Genomic DNA, 22,984 nt, shown 5'->3' on the forward strand with positions numbered 1-22,984 from the left:
ATTACAAAAAAATGAACAAAATGAAAAATTATGATTGGTTGAATGCGGTTTGCACGGTTTGTACAAATTGGGTGGTTTGCATTTGATTGCTCCCCTATATATATATATATATATATATATATATATATATATATAGTTTGTTTCAATACAAACTGTTGCATTTGTACAACCAATACAACCAATAAATTGAGATATTTATGGAAATGATGAGAATTCATTTATTATGATTTGAATATTTATGAAAGATGAATATGGTTCATTAATTATGATCAATACTTTATATTAGGAAACAATCAAAACTTCTATGAAATCACATATTAATCAAATGAAATGGACGGTTGAGATTGAGTTGTATTGCTTGCACAAATGTCATAGGTTGTATAATAAATTATTTACTTTCTAAATAATTTTGAAATATACAAAGAAATATATATTATAAATAAATTAATATAAATGTAATTTATAATATTATATTAATAAAAACTATATAACCAAATTATCATTTAATTATAAATAAACTAAAAAATAATTTAATGCTATATTATTAAGTAAATATGACTTATGTGTTGAGTTGAAATTGATATTGATTTTTTTTTAATTAATCTGGATATTCAACCTGTTATACAAGACGATTAATCCCAGTACGACCATCTTTTTTGTGGGTAATCCGGAGTCACTGCATTTGAATCTCTATGGTCACAAGAGGATTTTTTTCTCATTAAATTCGAACCTGAGACCTACAAACATTTTTGACCTTTAGAGATCAAGCTCAAACCAATAAATCATCACCTTATGATTGAAACTGATATTGTTGTTGTTGGATTGGATTTCTATTAAAATTTAGCTCTATGTCCACTAATGTGATTTACACAATATGAATAAATTCAATTTAATTAATTTTGATTCATGAAATTCAACTATTTTTGTTTTTGTCAAGAACATATTCAATAGGTTATTAAATAATGGGAAAATCTTTAAAATAAATAATTTATTGGAACTGGATGTAACTTTTAGTTCTCCGTTTTATAGAAATTTTAGAGAATCTGTTAGAGATGCTCTAAAATTTATTTTATATTCAACCACAGGGGTAGTGCCTGATTGGTTTGAGCTTGACTCCAAGAGGTCAAAAGTACCAGGAGGTCTCAAGTTCAAATCCAAGAAGGAATAAAAATTTCCTTATGGCCACGGAGGTTCAAATGCGGTGACTCCGGACTATCTGCAAAGCAGGTGGTTGCCCTGTGATTAGTCGGCTCGCATAGCAGATTGAATATCTAGGTTAATAAAAACATATTTTATATTCTCTTACTGACTACTAAAATCAATTAATTTTAACATAACTTAAAGAGTGAACTATGGATTTGCTCTTTGTGTTTTGGTTTTTTTCTGACCAGGGTCTTTATGGTATGTTTATTATGATTTAGTCCTTATGGTATTCAATTTTTCTTGGCCATGGTCTCTCTAACTAACGTCATTAAAATAAATTCGTTAACTTAATTAAGTTAAGAACCATTTTACTTTTTCTTTGTCTATTTTAAAAGGAGTCGAGGTTGATATGGGCACCGACGGCAGGTCGGACTGTGCCACGAAGGATGCCACAACCGGTGGTTTGAGGATCGTTTCCGAGCTCGCAAAGACCCATGATGGGCATGATGGATGAAACGAGTGATCGAAGCATGTGGTCATGGGGTGAAAATGGCACTCCATTTGTATCGAAGAACCACAGTCCATATGACATTGATGAAGCCAACTAAAAAAGCACACGAGAAAGCAACCATTGCTGCAAGCTTGGCCTCCCGGCTTCGAGCTCATTACATACCTTACCAACACACGTACCAACATTAGCAAAAAGTGATTCCGTAGAACCTTGAAACTGTATCTTCTGAATAGGAAGGATCATGCGAGAAGTTAAACAGTTTGCAAGAAAACGAGAGGTTACAATATCATATATGACTACATTCATTTAGGTGTTTTTAATCATATATGATTAAACGTCCATGTATTGTCAATGCAACATGTATTTAATTGATAAGCTTGTGTATCGTACATGAAATGACTGAAATCTTTATTTTTATATATATAAAAGAAAAACCTTGGGAGTATTAAGGTGGCACCATGAGAATTGAGTATTCTCAAATGATAAATTGTGGTTGAGTTTTAGTTGTCCCACATTGGTGAATAGTTAAAAGATTTGAACAAAGGGAAGTGTATAAAAAAGGTGGATTGGATGCCTTTGTGTCAAATCATGGGCTTTGCATCATAGGGTTGTCTTATTTTGGATGACCTTCTTTTACATTTATAACCATAGTTAGAATCAAAACTTACCAAATGGTAAAAATTATAGTGCAAATATAAAAGTGAAACCAAGGATGACAAATGTAGTTTACGTATCTATTATATCACTCATATATACATAGAATGAAAGTGTTGACTTAATAGCATGCTTTCACTTAGCATTCTCCAAATCTATAATTTATGCTGTTAGAGGGCGTTATAAATATAAATACAATCCAGAGTTTTCAGACACATCGCAGTTTCGCTCCAGTCGAGGCTTTTACGTTTTTTTTCTTAAATTGAGTTCTGATCACCGTGCAACGCACGGTGTCGAACACTAGTCATATGTAACATTAAAACTTCTCACCTTCTCATAAAACGTTTAATTTCTTGTTTAACCTGTCCTCGAATGATTGAATAAAAGCCAATTACTTTTGATCATTTCTGCGATCCAAAAAGCCAAGTTAATGCTGCTTTCAAAACGTTTTTTTGGATAGTTGTCTTGAAAAGAAAAACTATATATACAAAGCGTACAAACCTCATTCAACCAATCATAATTTTTTATTTTGTTTATTTTTTTTATAATTATGAAAAGTTGATTAATCATTTTTATTGTGGAGGGTGTTAATCATGGATATTATCATCTTCATTATTTTAATTTTAGAAAAATACATGAAACAGTTTCATTAAAATTTCTAAATATTATATGAAACAATTTCATAACCATATATGAAACAACTTCCTCAAAAAAAATAATATATGAAACAATTTCTCAAAATTAAACAATTTAATGAAAAAATTTCATAAGATTAAACAATGAAATCGACGGATGAGGGTGGTTTGCACGGTTTGTACAAATTGGGTGGTTTGTATTTGATCGCTCATATATATATATATATATATATAGGGTTGGGTTCACGTGAGACCAAATGTTTTTCGTGAGACCCATAAGAGCAATTTATGTTCATTGATCAACTTTATAAGCTAATGATCTAACGGTCTAAAGTTGCACGGTGACAATTTTGTAATTATTGAGAAATCTCGTGGAGTTTATGAATGTTGAGATCTGACGATTGTAGATCTAATCCAAGGGTTGAGAATTGGTCTTACGGGTCTCACGAAAAACTCTTGGTCTCACATGATCCCAAGTCTATATATATATGTATATATATATATATATATAGGTGAGTTATTATGCAACTCTTTACATTTATACAACCAATACAACTCAATCTCAATCGTTCATTTAATTTGATGAATATGTGATTTCATAAAAGTTTAAATTGTTTCATAATACAAAGTACTGATCATAATCAATGAACCCTAGTCATCTGACATAAATATTCAAATAATAATAAATGAACTCTTATTATTTACATAAATATCTCAATTGATTGGATTGTATTAGTTATATAAATATGATTGCTTTTGAAATCTCCTCTATATATATATATATATATATATATATATTTAATTTTATATTTGAAATATTGTTTTAATATCAAATCTGGAATTTTGTATCATCTATAAATTTAGCCAATAAATTTAAAAAATAATAATAATTATAATTTTCAATCATGACCTCAAAAAACTATATCAAATAATTAAATTAATAAAAATAATTGCTATATTTATTGCGAGTCTATTTATATGTGTATTTAGTCAAAAGTTTGACTCTATTTTCCATCCCCGCATTTTTTAGACTCTTCCAAAAATCCTAAGTGGCTGCGCGCACCCCATCTTTCCCCCTCTTTTTCTCCATCTCTATCTACCTTTGCAACTGAAAAAAGCCAAACGATCTCTCAATTTTCCCTCGAAATCTTAAATTCAGGTCAGATTCTGTAATCTTCATATAGATTTTGTATCTATGTATATTGTATTTGTATTTGTGCGTGTTTGTTCGCAGTTGTAACATGTGATCATACTGTGTCTGCATCTGATGTGTTTAGATCTGTTGTTTATGCGAAATTAGAGCTGTTATTGATGTTTTGATCAACTCGTATGTGTTTTGTGTAAGATAATTTTATGTGCTTTAGGTCTGTTGAAAATTCGTTAGCTCAGTTGATGATTTTCTCTTTATTTTTGAAGCGAATTGTGTTGATGATTATTCATGTACGTACGTACGTATGTATGTTTTGGTTGTTGATTTGATGTTGTTTGTGAAGTTAGGGGTTTGAGAGGAGTTCGGAAATCGGAAATGACGAGTCGGTTGAAAGAGGACGAGAAAAACGAGAGAAGTATAAGAAATCTTCTTAAACTTCCTCAGAATCGAAGGTGTATCAACTGCAACAGTTTGGTAATGTCTCCGCTTGCTTCATAGCGCTGTTTAATGAGTTTTGTACTGTATGGTCGTTTCTACTTTCTAGTGATCTGCTTTGTTGTTAATTTCCTTGCAATTGCCTTTTATGATGTTTGTTGTTACTATTAATAGTTTATTCTACTAATCTTCTCACTCAGTTACTTAATTAGACTTCAGTTGGCAAAATTGGCAACGATAAGTTGGTACATGGTACTATGAGTGATAAACTTGAGAATGTTTTTGTGGTTTCACTGTACATGGAACTCCCTTTTTGGAACATCTTTTAAGGGACTCTAGTTGCTGGACAGGGATGAATAACTTATTTATCTCTTAGCATTTGATTGCTTTGGAATTATCAACAATAATTGAACCTTTGGTTATATATTGTTTGAAGTTTATGGTTTCTGTTGTTATGTGCTTTGTTAATCTTTTAGTTTGTTCATTCTATCTTCTCTTGCTTTGCCATATGTATTCTAAACGCTCTTGTACATTAGTTTCCTTCTATATCATGTCTTACAACAGTTTCTGAGTTCTGAACGCGGGGGGGTATTGTATAATTGGCTTAATTTGTACAATAGAGAATCATTCCTCTTGATTGAACAGTGCATCTGATTGCTTAAACAGCTTGCATATCATAAAAAAAATTACATGAATCCTTCTGCATGCTTCTGTTTTGGCCAACTTGCTGCATTCTGTGACCAGCATCGTTTTCTACCTCTTTTTGGCAATCGATTAACTGAACTAGATAACTGGTCTTTCTGAGATAATTGCATATCAATAAATTTGAGAGCTACCATTGTAATACCCATTCGATTTGTGAGAATCAAAGTCTCCTGCAGTTGTAACAGGCAGTGACTTGTTTGAATCAATGCTTGAATGGAAATTACACTAGCATTTGTGAGTGTCCTTCTTTGACCTGATTCTCATCTTAACTTTAGCTTAAAGCATTTAAAGTAAATGCTTCAAATCCTGATTAAGGCATGTCTCTTTGTCTTCTGCTCCTAACAAGAGAGGAAAGAATAAATCTTGGATTGGACTAATTACACAGTAATCTTTCTCGCTTTTTATTGCATCAACATGTAAATGAATGTTATGCTTAGCTTTTCTGGTTTTGCCATTTTGGTATTAAATTTGTTAAATGTAACCTGAAATCTTCATGCTGATAGAGCAATTATTTTTTGCATGTCTGCTAAGCATAGTATGTATCTCTATGAAGTCCGATTACTTATTGGTTTCTCTATAGAAAATACAAATTAGGCAGAAATATTGATACCGATGTTACTATTTTATCTCATGTTATTTACTGAACAGGGACCTCAATATGTATGCACAAACTTCTGGACATTTGTTTGCACTACTTGCAGTGGAATACAGTAAGTGCTTACATGCTCTTGTAGAAAATAATGTGCATTTAGATGCCGGATGAATTGTTGTGTGATTTGTGCCTGTATATTTATCTATTCATGTGCACTTTTCTGCAGCCGTGAGTTCACTCATAGGGTAAAATCAGTTTCAATGGCCAAATTTACTTCACAGGAAGTTAGTGCCCTTCAAGGAGGGGGTAATGCGGTAATATATTCTTGCATGAATCTACATAGAAAATTAATCTTTTACGGCTTGATGCTATATAATCCATGCAAGTCTTCCAAATTTGATTCCTTTTACTTGCTATATCAGAGTGCCAGGGAAATTTACTTTAAAGAATGGGATGCTGCTCGTCAATCTTTCCCAGACAGTAGGTTTGTAATTATTTGCTGTAATGCCATATATAATACTTTCTGACAGAAGCAGCGATTCTGAGTTTTAGCCATGCCGACAGTAATGTTGAGAGGCTCCGGGACTTCATTAAGCTTGTCTATGTCAATAGAAGATATACTGGAGAGAAGAGCTTTGACAAGCCTCCGAGAGTGAAAACGGTATGGGTCATTAGTATGCCCTTTAAAACCATGAAGCATGTTTAAAGTTGGCTTGCCCATAATCCTTCTATGAATGATGTGAAAATTGATGATATCCTGCAATGATATTGGTTTTTGTAGTTAAGAGCATTATGCTTCTTCTGAACTTGTATTGTTTCCCGTATCTGGATTTATTTGCTTATCAAACAGGGGGAAGCAGAAGATTCTTATCAAGGAGGCTCTAGAAGCCCGCCTTTTGAGAATGAGCGTCGTTACAGTGAGAGGTCTACTCCTGGTGGAAAAAGTGGTGACAGAAGTTTCAAAGATAGCTACAACGAAAGGCGAAGTCCAGGATACGATCAAGATTTCAGTAGAAGCCCTCCGGCTGCATGTACAGAGACTATCAATGACTGGCGGCGAGAAGATATATTCAGGGATGGAAGGAGAGCTGAAGATGGGAAATTCCCTGATGGTGGAGGTTCCAAGGTTGAAGGTAAATCCCCTGACCATCAAAGAGATCCAGACATGTCTAGCCCCCCTATAGTAAGACCTGTTAGGGATATGGGAGAGAAAGTGTCTCCGCTTCGGGTTATTGAACCTCCAAAAGTCGATGGACCGAAGCCATCAGATGGCTCCTCGCGTACGCAGGTGAGGTTTTTCCTCCTTAAAGTTATACGTTGCCTTTGTCTAATTTTACGCTCAGTTTACACACTTGGGTTACCAGTAGCTCAATTTGCTTGTAAGGCATTTAGACTCGCATATATACAAATGTCATCTGGTTAAGGCATAAAAAGCTGTTAACAAGTCATGTGAATACATCCCTCACCACTATGTTCTTTTCATATGCAAATACTTGTGAAACAAGTGCAGGACCAGTTGTTCTTGCGAAATATGGAAATGTTATGTTGCAAAACAGTTTATTTCTATTTGGTTGTTATAGGGGTACAAAGGGTTTACGAAATACATTCCCTGACCACCATGTTCACGTTATTTGTAACCACTTGTGAAACAAATGGAGAAGCCATTGTTCTTGGAAATGTGGAAAGCTTTCTTATCCAGCCAATTGCATTTACATTCATTCTAACGTGTTTAGCTATAAACTTAATTTCAGAATGTATTTTATTGTTTATGGCACACCTTGTCTTTCCATGTTCCCAAATATTCCCTCTGTCCCAAAACACATATCCATATTTCTGTTTTTGTTTGTCCCAAAGTAAATGTCCACTTTCAAAAGTAAGCGCCTACTTTCAATTCTGCCCTTAACCATGAGATGGATAAATTCATCACTCCCCTATTAATAAGGGTACAAAAGTTATTTAGTGTAGCAATTACACGTTTCTAAAACTCTCAGCTTTTTTCATTTTGGACATTTGCGTTGGGACGGAGGAAGTAACTTAAAGCGCCCAAACTAAAATTGTTTTTGATTGCAGAGAACTGTATCTTCTAGTGGCTTGGCATCTTCTAATGGGAATCCAGCTGAACTTAGAACAGAAAGTTCATTAATTGATTTTGATGCTGTTCCTGAACCCACTTCAACTGTTCCAGTGCCACAAATACAACAGAGTGCTTCTTCTCCAGCCCTATTTGCCCCTCAGCCAACAACATCATCAAATAACAATTGGGCTAATTTTGATTCAGTTCAAGAGGTGAAAGCACCTCATGCTCCTACAAACACCAACTTGCTAGATGTACTTTCTGAATTATCAGTTCCATCATCATTACCTGGGGGAGTTGGTGCTTCACTGGCCACACCTGGGGGATCATCATTCCCATCCAATGCTACTCCACAAGCTGCACCACCAGGGCATGTACAATGGTCATCTTTTGGCACAAGTGCTCCTGTTGCTGCACCAATAAGCCACTCGACAGTTGCTCCTGGAGGCGCTCAAGCAGCAACTCCTGGGCCTAATGCCTTTTTCAATACTGCTGATGGTGGATGGTGGCAAAATGTGCATCCTCAGCAAAATCGTCTCCCTGTCACTGGTAATCAGGCTCCTGTCCAGTCATTTAATCAGGCTGTTGGTGGATCTCAAAACAACCAGGTGCAGCCTTCTTGAGATTGCTCAACTCTTGTGCCCAATTACTTATATTACGACTTAATGGCAGGTCTTTACCATTTTGTCTTTCATTCAACTTTTTGCAGCCATGGAATCCTTCACTTAGTGGGAATTCTCAAGGTGCACAGTCTCAAGTTACTCATGGGGTTGATGTTAAACCGACTACTAAAAAAGAACTACCGGTGGTAATGGTTTTTATCTTATGGGATACATCTTTCATCTAATTTCAGTATTCTTGCTTCACATATAGTTTTCTTTCAAGCTTATTAGAAAATATCATATTGTTTGTGCAGGATTTATTTACTTCCAATTATTCATCCTTTGCTGCTCCGAATCCGGGCTGGTTCCCTGCCCCCCAATATGGCATGGGATTCAACATGCACTATAATGTTCCAGCGGTATGATAAAACCTGTCATAAAATAGTTCAACCTATAGGGACAACGCCAAGCGGAGGAGTCGGTTTTTCAACCCCCCTGGTTCTATTTTACATTCATTCTTACATTTAAGTTGCTGCTGATTTGATTATCTACTGTTATTGCTACAGCCCATGCCACCAGCTTTCTTGCAGCCATCAAGTCCTTCAATTCCATTTGATGTCAATGAATCATCTCCAGCTCAAGCTACAACAGTATGCCCACTTAATTAACTGTTTCTTTTTTTTTCTTACTGCTTACCCGGGTGAGGATTTATAATAAAAGATGTGTGCTAGAACATATATGCATGTGTGTATAGTATATACTTATATATATATATATAGAGAGAGAGAGAGAGAGATATTGGTGATTAACTTACTTCCTTGTGCTGTAGTTTCCGTCGATGGCACCTTTGCAAGGGGCTCTACCTCCATCAGTAGGCATATACCGTACATCGAGCCTTGGTACTCATCCGCCAGCATGGATGCCAACCCAATCATTCCCATTAAGCATACAGCGTACTTCAAGCCTTGGTACTCCTTCACAAGCATCTCATCATCAATTACCAATGCCAACCCAAGTACCTTCTTATGGATCACCAATGCCTTCTGGTAATCTCCCGTTCTCTTTTTCAAAATTTCTAATGCAAATTTAACTTCCCTTTCTTGTCTTTCTTATGTTCTTTTTGCCCCCCACACATTTTGCACAAACCCGGAGGTCTTCACGAAAACTATCACTCTAATCTTTAGGGTAGAGACAAGGTCTGCATATATCTCACCTTCCCTAGACCCCACGTTCATAGGAGTGTTATTCGGGCGGTTAAATCGGTTTTTGGTTTATTTGGTTCGGGTTAATCGGGTTTCAACTTTTTTAAAACTAACTGATAACCAAACCAAATAAGGTTTGCTTTAATCAGTTCTGGATTATTCAGTTCGGTAACCCATTAAACAGAATAAGAATTCATATTTTTTGTTGGACACTTAAAATAGTTTTCTCAAATCAATGCCCATTGCTTCTAATATATAATGGTATAGTACATCTATACTCAATAATTGACATGCATTAAGTAAAAAAACATAATTTACCAAAAATCAATATCTAATCAAAAGACATTATTTTTTTCATGGGACGAATTTTATAAAGTAAAAACCATAATATAACAAAAAACACTATCTACCATCTAGCAAAAAACATTATATAACAGTAAATATGTAAAATAATAATAGTATAACATGTGTTTGGTTTTATTTTATAAAAAGGAAATATGTAAAATATAAGTAGGAACCGAAAACCGAACCGTTTAACCTAAATCGCATTCGGTTCGGGTGGGTTATTCGGTATCGGTTATTTTCGACACCTCTACACATTCGGGTGGATATACTGGGCTTGTTTTGTTTGTGTTGGTTTTTTTAACTTTTTTGAATGTACTGAGTTTTTGACATTGTCTGATTATGTGTTAGGTCTACTAATGGGAACAGCAGCTCCCAGGTAACTTCCATGTTTCATCCATGTTCCAACAATCTGCTATCCATTTCATTTCTAATATTTGCACATTTCATTTACAGGCCACAAGTAGATGGTGGTTTTGGATTGGGTAACAACTCTTTTGGAACCTTGAATGTTGGTCAACAGCAAAGTGGTTCTAGTTTCTCACCGAACCCATTTGGTTAAATGCATCATCCTGTTGCTTGGTTCTAAGTCTCTGGTAAGTTTCTTCCCTCAAAGATAAGAGGTGAGGGGAGGGGAAGTTTTGGTGTTGTTTCGTGTGTTGGTTGCTTTGCTTCCCTCGCAATCTGTATATGTTTTTAAATTTGGTTTATATGTTAAGAGTCTACTTCTTTTACAAACCCAATAATTCGTACAAAAATCAGTTTTCATGGTGTTGTGTGAAAATGTAGTGTTTATACAAATGTTGTTTCATATGTGAAACTTTCAGGATTGTTTCCTTCACACAAAACTGTCTCGAACGTTTCATATATGAAACAACACTGTATAAACACCGTCATTTTTACACGTGTTGTTCCATATGTAAAGCAACATATAGAAACTGATTTGTAAGTTCTTTTTAATAATTTATTGGGTTTGTAAATGATTATGCATTTTTATACATATATTTAGGGAGAGTTGTATATGTATATTTATCCTTTTCTTTTGACCCACCATCTTGCAACTCTAGATTGTTCATATATGTATATGGATCTTGGCTTGATTAATGTATTGGTTTTTACCTTTTTTGACCATGAAGGGTCGATATTCCTTCAGATTATTGAGGCAAACATAGCCTTCTCAATTGTCAAAGTGGTGAGGCACTTTCCTCAAATACAGGACTTGACAACAATGACAAGTCCTGGTTTTGATCCCCGCACCCCGGGGAGGCTAGCCTCAAAGTTGCTGAGTGAGCCAAAAATGTCCCTTACATTGGTATACTTGGAGGCGGGTGTCATGAAGGGCTTGTTGGGGTTGCCGGTATCAACTTTTTGCCCATATTATTGAGGCAAACATATGAAAAACAACTATAATCAACATATACAAATTTAAATACATAATAAAAGGGAACAATGATGCGGATGCTTGGGTTCAAATCAACTGAACTTTCATTCCACAACAAAGTTGACGGGAAGTTTATCCACATGCAAAATGATTTTGGGAAGTTCAAATGATTTGTGGACTTGAATAATGCAAGCAAATCTTTCATTGAGCTCAACCAGGTTTTCCTTTCTTTTTAATGTAGGGCTTTAATTGAACCTTGAAAAGAAGTTGTTTTGTTCAGGCTTCGGTTTTTTTGTGGCGATGGAAAGTAGTTAGCTTTAGCATTATTCAACGCAAATATTTCAAGGAATTGAAATTAAGCCACAAGTTACCTTTGTGCATCTTCTTTGGGACACGGTTTGGAAAATATATGAAAGATAAGTCAGAAAATATACAAAACTGTGTGGACCTAAAACCATTTTGTAACTTGGAAAGCTTCCAACAAAGCTCTCTCACAGATCAATACATCAACTATTGGCATCCTATCCTATCTTATGCTTACTTAGCTTTCTCATTTTTTTTTCTTCCAAGATAGAACACATGGAAGAAATAAGTGAGAAGAATGAACGTCTAAGCAAAGGACGTCCGTATAGATTCCATGGATGTCATTTTTTATATTCCTTTCGGCTTCTATATCATTTGATTACGTGTAAATTTTGTAACATACATGTCGAAGAAGTTGTTTGCGTTCAATTCCAACTTGCTTGAGCAATGGAGATAGATCAGATGCCGTTCTTGAGAGTTTTGCTTATCTAGGTTCCTCCACATGTTTAGTTTTCCACACTATCGGGGCTACKAGCATCCACACTACAAAGAACAAAAGGGAAAAGTTGAGAGAATAATTGTTTTTTCAGTTACTAATGTCTAAATGTGTTGTAAAATTGAATGATTGGTTTTGTAATGTTTGACAAAACAAGTTCTAATTTTCTAATTTCTAGGGGAAAAATATTTAAGACTCGGCAGAGCAAGCAAAGAGTTTGCTTTAAGAAAACTTAGTTTTAATGAAAGCACACATCTAAACACCTTTGAAAATTTTGATTTGCCACTAAAAGGTCATTAGTCCAGCGATACTTGAGTTATTGGTAGAGCCTAACATTCCAAGAGGTAGGACCTAAACCTTATCAAAGTTCAATAATGTGCAAAAAGAACATTTGATTTGCTAGCATTGGTAATGATATAACTAATAATAAAAACTCAAAAGGTTGAATTAGCAATTGATCTACTTAGCAAGAAAATGCTAAAAAGGGGGATAATCATCTAAGAAACCACAAAGTCGTGAACTTTGAAAACCAGTGCATCATGTGTTATTTTATATGATTTTTTTAATTTAATGCTAAGATATAGAGTTTTGATTAACATATATTTGTTTCAAAATGTGTGTTTTCATTGTGAACCAATTAAATACATATGAAACAAACACAATATTAATCAAACATATGTTAATTAATATCATAGAGGCTTAATCATTTGAGAACTGCAATGTATATTTGCTTCACAATGTATGTGCTTCACAATGTATTTGCTTCATATGTATTTGCTAGATTAATATCATAGAACCTTTTCATTTGATTGCTTTCAATCTATTGCTAGGATATAAGATGGGGACCTTCTTTTGAAAACCCATGAAATTGCGATAACCTTGAGAACTAGTGCATCAAGTGCTATCTCATATGATTATTTTTCATCTAAGACTAGAAATTAGAATATAGATTAATATATATTTGTTTCACAACGTGTTTGCTTCACAATGTATTTGCTTCATATGTATGCGGTCACAATGTGAATTTTTTTTACGTGTAACTTTTGTTTCACAAACAGGCTAAAAAGGTTCATATTGTGAAACAAATACATGTGAAGCAAACATGTTGTGAAACAAATATATATTAATTTATATTCTAAGTTGTAGTCTTAGATGGAAAATAATCATATGAAATAGCACTTGATGCATTAGTTCTCAAGGTTATCACAATTTCATGGGTTCTCAAAAGAAGGCCTCATCTTATATCCTAGCAATAGATGGAAAAGTAATCAAATGAAAAAGTTCTTACAGTTCTTGCAATATATAAGGTTTTCATTTGATTATACACTAATTAAGAAAACATCAAATGCTAGACACCTTTTTTTTTTCAAAATTGCTCATTTTTCTCTTTAGTGTTTTATTTTCACAAATTTGCATTAAGAAACCATTTATTTGCAATAAAAAGCCAAAAATGATGTTCAAAGAGTAATTAGAAAAACAACAATATTTGATATGGATTAGATACTTACAGTAGACAGAGACTGCTAGCCACTCATTTACTATTCTGACCCAAGTACTTGTCCAACCAACGTCAATCGTCCACCTGAGAAGAGGGGCATTTAGGTAAAAATCAATATTTAGGAAATAATTCATTTTGATGAAAATATGTTGAATTTATGATATCTTACTTTTTCATTGTGTGATTAGGACTCCAACCAATTAATAGCATTGCAAAATACATAGCTCCAGTGGCAAAAACAAGATGGAAGAATCCAAAACCATAAGGAACATGGTCTTCATCCTGTGTCTCGTCCTTTTTAAACTGCAACCATACAATATTCGTTAGATGAATTTTGATTCTAAAAGGGTTTTACAGAACTTTGTTTAGATTACCATCTAAAAGAGCCCTTAAAAGAGAGAAAGGATGTTCCAGCGTATACATAGGAGAAATGGTCGAAAGTCTAGTTGATGTGGAACTCTAACACAACATACAATTCTTTAGATGCATTTTGATACAGAAAGGGTCTAAAGAACTCTATCAGATTACTCTCTAAAAAAGCCTTTGAGGAGACATGGAATGTTCAAACATATCCAGAGAAGAAATGGTTAAGGTCTAGCTGATTTGGGACTCTAACAGATACAAAAACCCCAAGACCACTCTCCAAAGGTTAAAAGTGCCAGGAGGTCCCAAGTTCAAATCCAAGGAGGAACAAAAGTCTCCTTGTGGCCACAGAGGTTCAAATACGGTGACTCCAGGCTATCTGCAAAGCTCGCCCTGGGATTAGTCGACTCGCATAGCGGGTTGGATATCCAAGTTAATAAAAAAAAGCGCCATTTAAGATAGAAGGGAAGTTCCAACATATATGGAGGAGAAAGCTGATATGAGACTTTAACATATACCATGTAAAGATATATGGAACAAAAAAATTCCTTCAGGAGAGAAGGAAAGTTCCAATATATATAAAAAAGAAATGACCAAAATCTAGTTGATGTGGGCTGAAACAACACAATGTTAGGATGTGGTTTTACCTGAAAGCATTTAGAATCGATGCCTGTTGAAAATGTGGCAATCACCATCGCAAGTAGTGCAACAACAAAGCTCTGTAACAATAAGATGTGCATCATTAATCATTTAAACTTCCTTAACTTTACTACATATATGTGTTGGTGAAAAACCTTTGTTTTTAAAAGCTACTTAAAATAACGTTTCAATAAGCTCCTAGTTTTTTTTCTCCAGTTATACCCCTTATATTTTCCCAATTAATGGTTCAAAATGTTCTTCTAGATCATTGTACATCGCCATTTAGCTTATAAGCTAGTTTTTACCAAACATGATTAATTTATAAGCTAGCTTTTTAGTTGATAACTAGCTTTTCAGTTAATTTGCCAAATATAGCCTAAGGGTTTGTTTGTTAGCAACTTAATGAGCTTAATGAGACTCGCAACTTATTCAGTCGGCTATAGATGACTGTTTGGTAGTGACTTAATGATATAGAAAGTGGCTTATTCAGTAAGCTTCTAGGGGGAACTTTATGCAAAAAGCCAAGTTTTTTTTCTCCAAATCTGCCCCTCCCTGTTAAAAAACACACTTCTTCCATTTATGAAAAAAACACTTCCAAACAAAAACCTTCCCAATCTTTACAAACAGATTAATCCATACAGACAGTTTTATCCAAACATGACTTAATGGAAAACCAACCAAACAGCCCTAAGCGACTTATGTTGTAAATCCATGTGGTCAATGTGTATGATTTTTAAGATTTCTTGAAAGTGTGCCAATGTACAAGAGCAGTTTTTTTTGAATTTTAACATGAATGAGAAGTCCAAAAGCTTACTATCATAGTTAGCCAGTCTCTTGAGGCTTCTGAATTCCTGAGACATTTGTCATCTGGTGGTTCACTGTAGGCACAAAGACATGGTTAAGTTTGAAGCATAACATCATCTCCAATAACTTCTTTCCTTAATTTCTTCAAACTGACGAAGTAAAAGTCAAACTCACTTAAAAAAGTTACATCCAACTCCAACAGTTTCTTCATTTTGGAGATTCCAACATTAATTATATTATTAAGGGGGTGTTTGGTTAGAGGTATTAAGCAGTAATCAATGTGAATGAAAATAAAAGAAACCGTTTGATGCTATATAATATAATAGGCTCATTCACCCACAAACCCAAATTTTCATTCCAAGTTAAAACGGAAAGAACGAATATTGACATTTTCATCCTTCAGCCTAGACCAAACAACCCCTAAATGTCAGAGAATCTTTAAATTTGAATAAATTTCCCTTTCTTTCCTATTTTCTCCATTTTGGAGGAGACGTAGGAGAAAGAAAAAAAAGCGTATCATTTCTTTCTCTATTTTGGAAGAGCCGTTGGAGATGATCTAAGAAAATGGTGTTGTAAAACAAGATACAAAAGTGAAAAAAGGGTACCTTCTAATGGCGGACCAGCAAAGGAACACAACGTACAATCCCATAAAACCTGGAGTCAAGAAGCCGGCACTTACCTGTTTTTGAAAAAAAAAAGATGATTAATTTGATAACGAGGTGATGAACAAATGTCGATGGCATTTTTGATGGTTGAACTTACTTTCGGGTGAAGAGAAACGCTAGTCATAAGTTGTAGGAGTACGAGTGTCCAAGTGATGAAAAAAATGTTAAGCAAGCACGTCGGTTGTGGCGTGTACCAAATGTACATCAAAATGATCCCCAGTATGGACACAACATATGCAGTAGTTGCAAGCAACATGAAATGGATATGGCTGTAGGAAAACACCATTATAGTTGCCATGAATACTTTAAAAAAGGGTACATATAGATGGATCTTATGGTGGTGGCATCATAGTAGATAATTAAGCATTGGTTGCAAGTAGCTGATAAACTAGCTATTGACTGAAAAGCTAGTTGTTAGTTGATAAGCTAATTGATATACTAGTCATGTTTGGTAAAAACTAGCTAAAAGGACACGTTGAAAAATTAATTGTGAAAGTTTAAGGGGCATAATTGGAAAGAAGCTCCTAGTGTTTCGACAAGCTAGCTTATTAGTAACCAAATGGGACTTTTTCAAGAAGATCAAAAAATAAGCTAACTTATGGTTGTGAAATATGAGAATTTCGCTGAAAGATATTTACCATCTCTCGGCATATTTTTCGGATAGACAACAATCATTCAGCCATGTAATGAAACTGATTATGCTGATTAGCTGAATTAGCAAAAAGACCCTGCAAAACATCATAACCACCATGGTTAAGATTTCTTCAAGCTGGTACTGACCACCATGTCTTAGCATAACATGGTAAATCAATCAACAATAAAAAGTCGACTCGGATTTGAATATTGAGTGCCAAATCAGATACTCACAACTTCAATTTAAGAACTACTTTTTCTGGTGAATAACTACAGAAAAGGTATTAGAATACAAAGCATACAAGAGGTTCAAATAAGAAGGCTAAATCATTGAAGAATATCCATTTGAGGATGCATATGTGAACTCATATGAATAACCTAAAATGTAGGTTCACATATGCATCTTCAGACATTTTTTTCGGATTTTTGTCAATGATTCACATATGAATCTTTCCTTCTTATCTTCTCATGATATTTAGCCTTCTTATTTGAACCGACCCTACAAAGCATTTAAAAAAAAATACAGATAGATGCCAAGTTAAAATTTGAAAAAAGCTAGATTTGATATCTAAAATCAAAGTGAAACCTGAATTTGGGATAGGATGGAGTATAGATATAAAGATATATGGTTAGAAGATATACATACCCTGCACCAAAATGTGCAATGTCCCCTGCCAAAGAAAAAGTATGAATCAGGACACTGATTGCTAATGAGAGCTGTATATATGTGTTATCTTTCTTAATGTTGGAATTATTCCAAAATTGGTCAAGTAATCAAGTTATTTGAGCAAAAGATTGATTGCTGGCGATCCAACCGGTTCCACATGGAACCTTGCCCCTGGACACCACATGTGAGGAAGCATTTCGCAAGCTAACTCAGCGGCCAAGGCAAGTAATCAAGTTATTAAATGAACAAATAACGATGATGAAATTAGTTGGCGGACGATACTAACCATATATCAGAATAATTTCTGTAGGAAGAAAGAAGGGCAGCACGATTAATGCGATCATGAGGGAAATCTTGGCTGACCACCAACCAGAATGCCACAATTCTTTTCGTCCATGCAACTTTGAGGTGCCGCTGGTTGAAAGAAACATTGTGAAATAGAATATCTAGTAATATCATTAAGGCTTTTTCAAAATCTTTCAAGGAGGCATGAAAGGATGAATGTCAAGAGGGGGCTAAACGAGTATAAATTGTACTAGAGCGTCGATCCCCTAGATTGGTTAACTTTGCCTCTAATACCATGTGAGAATATGTGTAACCTCGTTAAGTTATTCTCCAAAAGCGCTTTTAAGAGTCTAGCTGATATAGGACTCAAAAACTCCCCCCCAATAGAGACTGACGGGAACAGATTGTTCCAGAGTATCAAGAGGGGGCTAGATGAGTATAAATTGCACCAGAGAGTCCCTAGATTGGTAAACTTTGGTGAGATCATGTGAGAATGTGGAACCTCATTAAATTATTTTTCCAAAATGCCCTCAAGGAAAGACGGATGTTCCAACTTATATGGAGGAGAAACGGTCCAACAACATATTTAAAAATAAAGTCGATAATTCTTTTCAAAGAGAGGATACAAAACATCCCAAGCTCACTCTCAAAACTCCTTCGGTGCCTAAACAGTCTTCACCACCTTTGCAACTTTTCAATCCTGCAAACAGCATGAGGTTAGGAGATTTCATCATCTGGACATTATAACACATGGATCTCAAATTTTATTGATGGAACTTTTTTATAACCGTGCGTGTCCAGGCAGTTTGGGCACACATCGACTAATTCCATGCAAGCCCCAGAGATAATTTAAAAAAAAAAATACCCAATGGCCCTAAGGAGACTCGAATTGGCGACCTATGGAAAGAGTCCCAAGGTCTGGCCTTTATTTGCAAGTTGTTGAGCAATGGACTAAGGACTTAATAGGGTTCACAGCTTATTTGGTTAGGTGTACATGATTGTTTGGTAGTGGCTTAATAATATAGAAAGTGGCTTATTTGGCAAACTTCTAAGAAGGAGCTTTATGCATAACGCAAGTTTTTTCTAAACCTACCCCTCCCAATAAAAATACAAGCTCCTGCCATTCATGAGAAATCCCTCCCAATTAAAATACAAGATCCTGCCATTTATGAGAAAGCTCTTCCAAACAAAAACCATCTATATAGAGGCAGATTAATCCATACAAACAGCTTTATCCATAAACATGACTTAATGGAAAACCAACCAAACAGCCTCTAAATGTGTTTATGTGCAACAGCAAATGAATTAAATTTAAATATTTCCAAGAAAAACTTACTATTCATTTCTGTCAATGCACTTGGGCCATAGTCACGTACAGCCCAGGCAAGTAAGTTGGCTAATAGAAACATCACACTGTACACATATCTAGCCATCCAAGGGTTCGATCCATGGCGAAATTGGCTCAACCAAGAACCCTCCAAGAGCTTGGCGTACCGATTACTGCTAGCGTCCATTGCATCCTGCATCCCGGCTTCAAGTTTCGCTATCATCATATATTATATATAAAATTATCGAGAGAGAGCTAGTGGAGTTTATTCCACCAGCTCTCTTATCATCTGCAAACTGTAAAATTGTTAATAATTCTACAAATGCATCAATTTACTTCTATGTATATAGCTGAACAGAGTGTTGAAAAACCAACAATTGGCAAATGACTCTGAAATCGAGCTTAGGATCATGATCTTTTCAAAACAATATGCACATGGCAAGGAATTATATATGATGATATTTGGAATCAAAATGTACTTGTTACACTTTATAATTTCTGAAGCAATATTAATGTGTTACCTAGAGTCTGGACACACCATGAGGTATATTATTGTATCATTATTCAATGATACCCTTCATGTTTTCTCCTTTTTTTCATAAGGGGTTAGTAGGTCGTCGCGACAAAAAAACTTTATAGTGGAGCTTCTTGGTTGCATTTCTTAACGAATAAAAATATGAACGAAAACAAGTTTTAGAGGTATCCTAGGTTCACATCTTACTACAGATCATATAAAAACCATCTAAAAGTTAGAAACAGTAAAAACCAAATTTCATGTATTGTGAAAACCAAATCCATGACACACAACCATTCAATGAGTTTGATTTTAAGTTATGATTCACATTGTTTCACATGTCTTGGTCTTGAGTGTGTGTTTCATTATAAACATATTATCTGTTTTTTCTGTTTTCACACACAAACATTCTCTTACGAGTCATCTATGAAATAACATTGTACTAACACCGCATGTATCATTTCATTTATAAAACAACATATACAAATCAGTTTCTAAATTTTCGATGGTTTTTATATGTTTGCACTCTACTTTTATATATATTGAACTACCTAAAAGGCTATGTAACGTCTTTGTATCACATGGGTTTGTCACCATCTCATTGATGGCGGAGGCTTCATGTAGATCCATGACCATTACTTAATTTACCCATGGCTAATCTTTGAATTAATTGATCTAACATAAAGTCAGGCGTGATTTTCCACAAAATTCATAATTCCACTCCTTTTTAATCATATAACATTGGTGGATTAAATGCATTCCTATATACTGCTAAACAGGGACGGACCCAAATTTTGTTGGATACGGTGGCACCATATAAAACGGTTGCACCTTCTAGAATAAAATGGTTGCACCTTTCACGAACCTAATTTTTTTTTTTACCTTACCACGGAGGCACAATACGGTGGCACGTGCCACCTAACCATGCCTCTAGGTTCGTCTATGTTGCTAAATGCATTCTGCTTACATATTTTCTCTTCACACATATCAACATCAAAACTTATTTTTTTACACTTTTAATACATTGATTCTGACATAAAAGGGTACATACAACATTACCCATAAAATTACAACCATTTCATAATTACAATGTTTATTTATTTTGCAAATTTTAAACTACACCATAGTTAGAAAATATTCTGGATATCTTATTGATAAAAAGAAAGTTCATCAATAGATCTACTACTATTTGAATTTTGTAGTTTGTGACAGAAGGGGGATATAATTAAGAAAAAAAAGGTTACAAGAAAGACCTGAATAAGTCAACAAAACAACTTTATGGTTTCCCACTTAATCTGGAAATAGAACATGATATAGTTATCAAGAACGTTATGGGTGCTACATCTATGTCAAACTTGGGATGCCCAATACTTGCAGAGACAACTGTTACCAAAGGAGTGTGTCAGATGTATTATGAATTTCAAAGTTATTTATCAATTTCATTTTCTTTGTAAAAAAAAAAGAACTTAAATATAAGAATGCATTATGCCTCCCATACTAATTTTTTGTGAGTATTTTGTAAGCTTGGTTAAAATATTTGTCCTTTTCTATATTCTTTTTTAAATATATAATATTTATATGATTATATACAAGATGTACGTTCTTCATTTTAAGTGAGATTTAAAAATTTGACCTTTGTGAAAATTGGATTCCTTCAGTAACTCGGATACAACTGATTTGACAACTCCTGTCTGTTTTGTGGACTTATTCCATATTACTAACGAACCATAAAATTACATATTTTTTTAGTGATTATATCATATGATGAAAAAGAAGCTAGCCTAAATGTTCACTTGTTGAAGTTCTTGTTTGATAGGGTGTGAAATATTTTCCTATCTATTCAGTAATTCATGCCATGTGCCATACATTATCTGCTTAAATAGATCTAAAAATATATTATTATATTCACAACTTGAGCATATTTTTTTCTATCCTATTAAACTCATTTAGAAGTAAGCATGAGTGAAAAAAGAAGGGTTTAATGTTGATGTATATAAGTGTAGAACTGACAGTTATAAATTATTTAAAAGAAGAGGTTCATTTATAATAACTCTAATAAATAAGTCATTTACACATATTATTTGATGTATATGTAAAATATGTCCTTAAAACATTTTAAAATAAAAGTCAATCGTCTGAACGATAAGTTCCTCTAAATTCAAAAGAGTCATAATTTTTTCGGTATCATTATAAACATATATTATGATACATATTCTTATGAACATAATATCTCAACATTCACTCACTATTAATATAGTGGATGTTATATATAGTATTTCACACACAACCATTTATCACCTTGATGCTAATTCGTAAAGTGTGGTACATATTCTAGAAAATTTTATCCCCATACGTCACTCCACTAAATTGCATTACTTTTGTTTTGATATTTGTAAAGTTTCAAATCTGAAAGTAAGAGATTAATTCAGTAACTTCTAATTCAACTTGAATCATGATAGAAGTTAATGGTAAACTATAAGTTAAAGTTTAATGAAATTCATAAATCTTATATTTTATCCATGTTAGATGAGTTATCACAAACTCCCCAAACTAATTTTATGACGTTCTCGTTAGGGCTACCAAGCATCCTCCATTTCCATCGATGATGTGAGATTTACCTAAGGTATCACAAACACCCTTCTGATGGCATAGGGATTAACTCTATTACCATTTGTAATGTCTAAAAGTCCAAAATGATAAACAATAGAGTATACAATAACTTTTAATTCAACTTAAAATCATAATTGGAGTTATTAGTAGCTCAAAAAATTTATGCTTATAAAAAAAAAATTCATAAACCTTATTTTCTATCCATATAAGAAATATTATCACAACCTCTCTTCCACTTAAATGAGCTCAAAATCTCAATTTTTATATTAATGTGACAAGTTGCCACCAAATGCTTCATGATATTATTTTTTTGAAATTTTTCATGTTAAATTAATTATTTATTCATTATTATCGTTAAAAAAGATTAACTGCATCAGTTTATATTTACAAATTTGGAAGTAAATTTACAAATGACTAAATTCGGTAAAATTACGTACATCTTTATTTTTTTATCTTTTTATTCACATCATTGTAAATTATTGGTGTTTATTTCTTTGTTATTGAATGCAAATATCGAAGACAAAAATGATATAATTTTGGGGAGTGCTAATAGCACCCCCTTAGTAGAGGGTGTTGATTACTTGGAAATTGTGCTAATCACTTCTTTTCATAAACATCAACTCAATTAATTATATATTTATATTTTATTAATTTTATTTTATTTTATATATTTACATTAGAAAAATATATATTATTTTATTATTTTTATGTTACTTTATTATTTTATACTTTTGGTTTTATATATTACAGTTTA

The 22,984-nt window shown here is 33.8% G+C and overlaps 2 protein-coding genes across 4 annotated transcripts in view; one reads left to right on the forward strand and one right to left on the reverse strand.

Moving 5' to 3' along the window:
• The first annotated feature begins 4,452 nt into the window (after positions 1–4,452).
• LOC112516653 (probable ADP-ribosylation factor GTPase-activating protein AGD14) lies at positions 4,453–11,171 on the forward strand. Of its 3 annotated transcripts, XM_025123820.1 has the most exons (13): positions 4,453–4,567; positions 5,882–5,943; positions 6,052–6,139; positions 6,248–6,309; positions 6,390–6,486; positions 6,676–7,113; positions 7,896–8,507; positions 8,609–8,707; positions 8,816–8,920; positions 9,068–9,151; positions 9,331–9,547; positions 10,397–10,424; positions 10,502–11,171. In XM_025123820.1, exons 1-13 carry the CDS (start codon positions 4,469–4,471, stop codon positions 10,605–10,607), a joined length of 2,097 nt encoding a protein of 698 aa, XP_024979588.1. In that variant the 5' UTR covers positions 4,453–4,468; the 3' UTR covers positions 10,608–11,171. The 3 variants fall into 3 exon arrangements, 2 of the variants coding, with proteins under 2 accessions (XP_024979588.1, XP_024979587.1); XM_025123819.1 differs by having other exon boundaries at positions 6,052–6,309; XR_003069617.1 differs by lacking the exons at positions 9,331–9,547; positions 10,397–10,424; positions 10,502–11,171 and having other exon boundaries at positions 6,052–6,309; positions 8,816–8,978; positions 9,068–9,128.
• Positions 11,172–11,574: 403 nt separating this feature from the next.
• The window catches only part of LOC112516654 (probable serine incorporator), a 15,228-nt gene continuing 3,818 nt past the window's right edge, over positions 11,575–22,984 (reverse strand). The window contains exons 2-13 of the mRNA XM_025123821.1: positions 19,116–19,402; positions 18,406–18,479; positions 17,781–17,940; positions 17,474–17,498; positions 16,833–16,922; positions 16,292–16,463; positions 16,135–16,208; positions 15,540–15,603; positions 14,734–14,805; positions 13,893–14,026; positions 13,734–13,807; positions 11,575–12,272 (exon numbers count right to left, since the gene is read on the reverse strand). Coding sequence (XP_024979589.1) covers positions 12,214–12,272; positions 13,734–13,807; positions 13,893–14,026; positions 14,734–14,805; positions 15,540–15,603; positions 16,135–16,208; positions 16,292–16,463; positions 16,833–16,922; positions 17,474–17,498; positions 17,781–17,940; positions 18,406–18,479; positions 19,116–19,332 — 1,215 coding nt within the window. The 5' untranslated portion in view covers positions 19,333–19,402 and the 3' untranslated portion in view covers positions 11,575–12,213. The remainder of the gene's footprint in view (positions 12,273–13,733; positions 13,808–13,892; positions 14,027–14,733; positions 14,806–15,539; positions 15,604–16,134; positions 16,209–16,291; positions 16,464–16,832; positions 16,923–17,473; positions 17,499–17,780; positions 17,941–18,405; positions 18,480–19,115; positions 19,403–22,984) is intronic.

The sequence above is a fragment of the Cynara cardunculus genome, assembly GCF_001531365.2.
Source record: "Cynara cardunculus var. scolymus isolate 2C chromosome LG 8, CcrdV1, whole genome shotgun sequence".
In the NCBI taxonomy this organism is placed as follows: domain Eukaryota; kingdom Viridiplantae; phylum Streptophyta; class Magnoliopsida; order Asterales; family Asteraceae; genus Cynara; species Cynara cardunculus.

Excerpts from the sequence above, each read along its gene's own strand:
- LOC112516653 (XM_025123819.1), top strand. The coding sequence starts at position 4,469 with ATGACGAGTCGGTTGAAAGAGGACGAGAAAAACGAGAGAAGTATAAGA. Across the intron at positions 6,310-6,389 it reads CAATCTTTCCCAGACAGTAG|TAATGTTGAGAGGCTCCGGG; the intron begins GTTTGTAATTAT and ends CCATGCCGACAG. Across the intron at positions 8,708-8,815 it reads CTAAAAAAGAACTACCGGTG|GATTTATTTACTTCCAATTA; the intron begins GTAATGGTTTTT and ends TTGTTTGTGCAG.